A 2,172-nucleotide genomic window follows, 5' to 3' on the forward strand; every position below is an offset into this window, starting at 1 on the left:
TGCGGTGCTGAGAGCCAGGGATTTGCAGCAAACTACTCGAACTGGGGTCAGAAGTGGCTCTTGCCAAAGCAGTGAGCCCCACACGCGTGGTGCCTCAGCTCACTGAAGGTTCTGCATTATCAAAGGGGGCTCCAGAGATTTTTAGGGAGATTAAGGTGCTTGGTCGAGCTTGGTCCCCAATGTCTGTCCCCTCACAAGGGGCAGGTATGGGGGGACGTTGGCAGCTCTCGTGCCATGGGAGGTGTTTGCTGGGGCTTGTTGTGTGCCCAGCAGACACCCTGGCTCAGTGGTGACCCCCCATCCTTTCCCTGTGCCCCCCCCTCCCCAGAGCAAGCTCCACATGGAGGGTTTCCGCAGCCTGAAGGAGGGAGAAGCTGTTGAATTCACCTTCAAGAAATCATCCAAAGGTTTGGAGTCCATCCGGGTGACCGGTCCAGGGGGTGTCTTCTGCATCGGCAGCGAGAGGAGACCCAAGGGCAAGAGCCTCCAGAAACGCAGATCTAAAGGAGACCGGTAAGAGGTGGCTGGTGCCTGATCCGGGGCAGGGTCTGGTCTCTGTGGGCACTGGGACTCACCTGGCAGCCTGCCTGCAGCATGGGGATGGGCTCGGGTCCGGTGGGGTGGGCAGCGACCCTTCCTCTGGGAAAGCAGCTTCCTTTGGTGGTTAATGAGTGGCAGATGCAGCTTGGTGGGGAAAGGGCAGCAAACCAGGAGCCAAAGGGCAGAGAGGTCAGGGACACCCCGGGCGGCCGCTCCCCTCATCTCGGGGAGACGCGCTGGGCAGGGGGTAATTTTCTGGAAGAGAAACTCTTCGTTGTGGGAAGGAAATGGCCGGACGTCCTGGCAGTGTCACCTCCCACGGTGAGGCTGGGAGCCCCGGGGTGTTTCTGGCCAGCCTTTCATCCCCTCTCTCCTCTCCCATCCTCTCCATCCTGGCTGCCTGGGGATGCCTCGTCCCAGCTTTCCCAGCAGATGCTGCCCACCCCACCCTGCTGTTCTCACAAGCGAGTTTTAAAATTAGTCAGAAAGGAATTGGGAAGGAAAAGGGGAAAATAAAGGGCTGTGGCCATCCTAGATGGATGCAGGATTTAAAACGTACACAAGGCAGCTCCCTCTGCCCACACCACTCTGGTGCCAAGGTGGCACCTGGGGGACAAGTGCTGGGGAGAAGCCACATATGGGGCTGTCCCCACACCGATGGCCATGGTCCCTTTGCCACCCTTCTCCCAGCTGGAGTTCGGTTGTCCCACTGCCTGTTCCTGCTCTGCCACAGGCTTTTGGTCCACAGTGCATCACCCTGGGTGCAGGGGCTGTAGACACAGGGGCCAGAGGGATGGAAGCCCCCAACATCCTCGATTTTTGTCCCCATCGGTGCAGGGGTTTGCTGCCATCTCCTGGTACCAGCAGCACCAGTAAGCCAGGTCCAACCTGGCCATGCTGGCACTGGGACTGTGCAGGGGACCAAACCCAGGGCCACCATCCACCCCAAAAGAGCTGACCCCACATCCCCGCGGTGACTGGACCATTTTAAACGCAGCTGTGGCTGTGAAGCCAGATGGATCCTGGCCATGGCAGCTTCCCACCTCCTTTCCTTTCTCCTCCTCGAATCTCTTTCCTTTCCCTCCCCAACCCCGCAGATGCTACAACTGCGGCGGGCTGGACCATCATGCCAAAGAGTGCAAGCTCCCGCCACAGCCCAAGAAATGCCACTTCTGCCAGAGCATCAGCCACATGGTCGCCAACTGCCCCGTGAAAGCACAGCAGTCCCCCAGCTCCCAGGGGAAACCTGCCTACTTCCGAGAGGAGGAGGACATGCACGGCTCAGCCCTCCTCCCCGAAACACGGGAATGATGACGGGTGGCAGGGAGGAGGGGGCTTCCACCGGGGTGAAAAGGCTTTTTGGCAAGGCAAGGGGCAGCCGCGGGGGCTCGGATGAGGGTGAAGGACTGGGGAGGGGAGATGGCAGTGCTAACAGCAGGGACCCAGTGTCCCTGCATGGACCTTTTCCCCCTGTTCCTAGCCCAGGGAAAGTCCTGCTTTAATAAGGATGGCTTGGTCTGAAAATAAGGGGAGGCAGCTCCCAAAACACCTCTCCCAGGTAAAAAAATCCCCAAAATATTTGATTTTTCTTTATTCTTTTCCTAAACAAAGCCGGGCAGTAGTGTCTCTGGG

At 58.8% G+C, this 2,172-nt stretch overlaps 1 protein-coding gene across 1 annotated transcript; it reads left to right on the forward strand.

Moving 5' to 3' along the window:
* Positions 1-328: 328 nt before the first annotated feature.
* LIN28A (lin-28 RNA binding posttranscriptional regulator A) lies at positions 329-1,851 on the forward strand (the record flags this gene model as incomplete). The annotated part of the gene is made up of 2 exons (XM_010166048.1): positions 329-513; positions 1,638-1,851. Coding segments are annotated over 2 exons (399 nt in total), but the record flags the coding sequence as incomplete, so codon positions are not given.
* Between the last annotated feature and the right edge of the window lie 321 nt (positions 1,852-2,172).

This window comes from Antrostomus carolinensis, unplaced genomic scaffold (genome assembly GCF_000700745.2).
Source record: "Antrostomus carolinensis isolate BGI_N321 unplaced genomic scaffold, ASM70074v2 scaffold31024, whole genome shotgun sequence".
In the NCBI taxonomy this organism is placed as follows: Eukaryota; Metazoa; Chordata; class Aves; order Caprimulgiformes; family Caprimulgidae; genus Antrostomus; species Antrostomus carolinensis.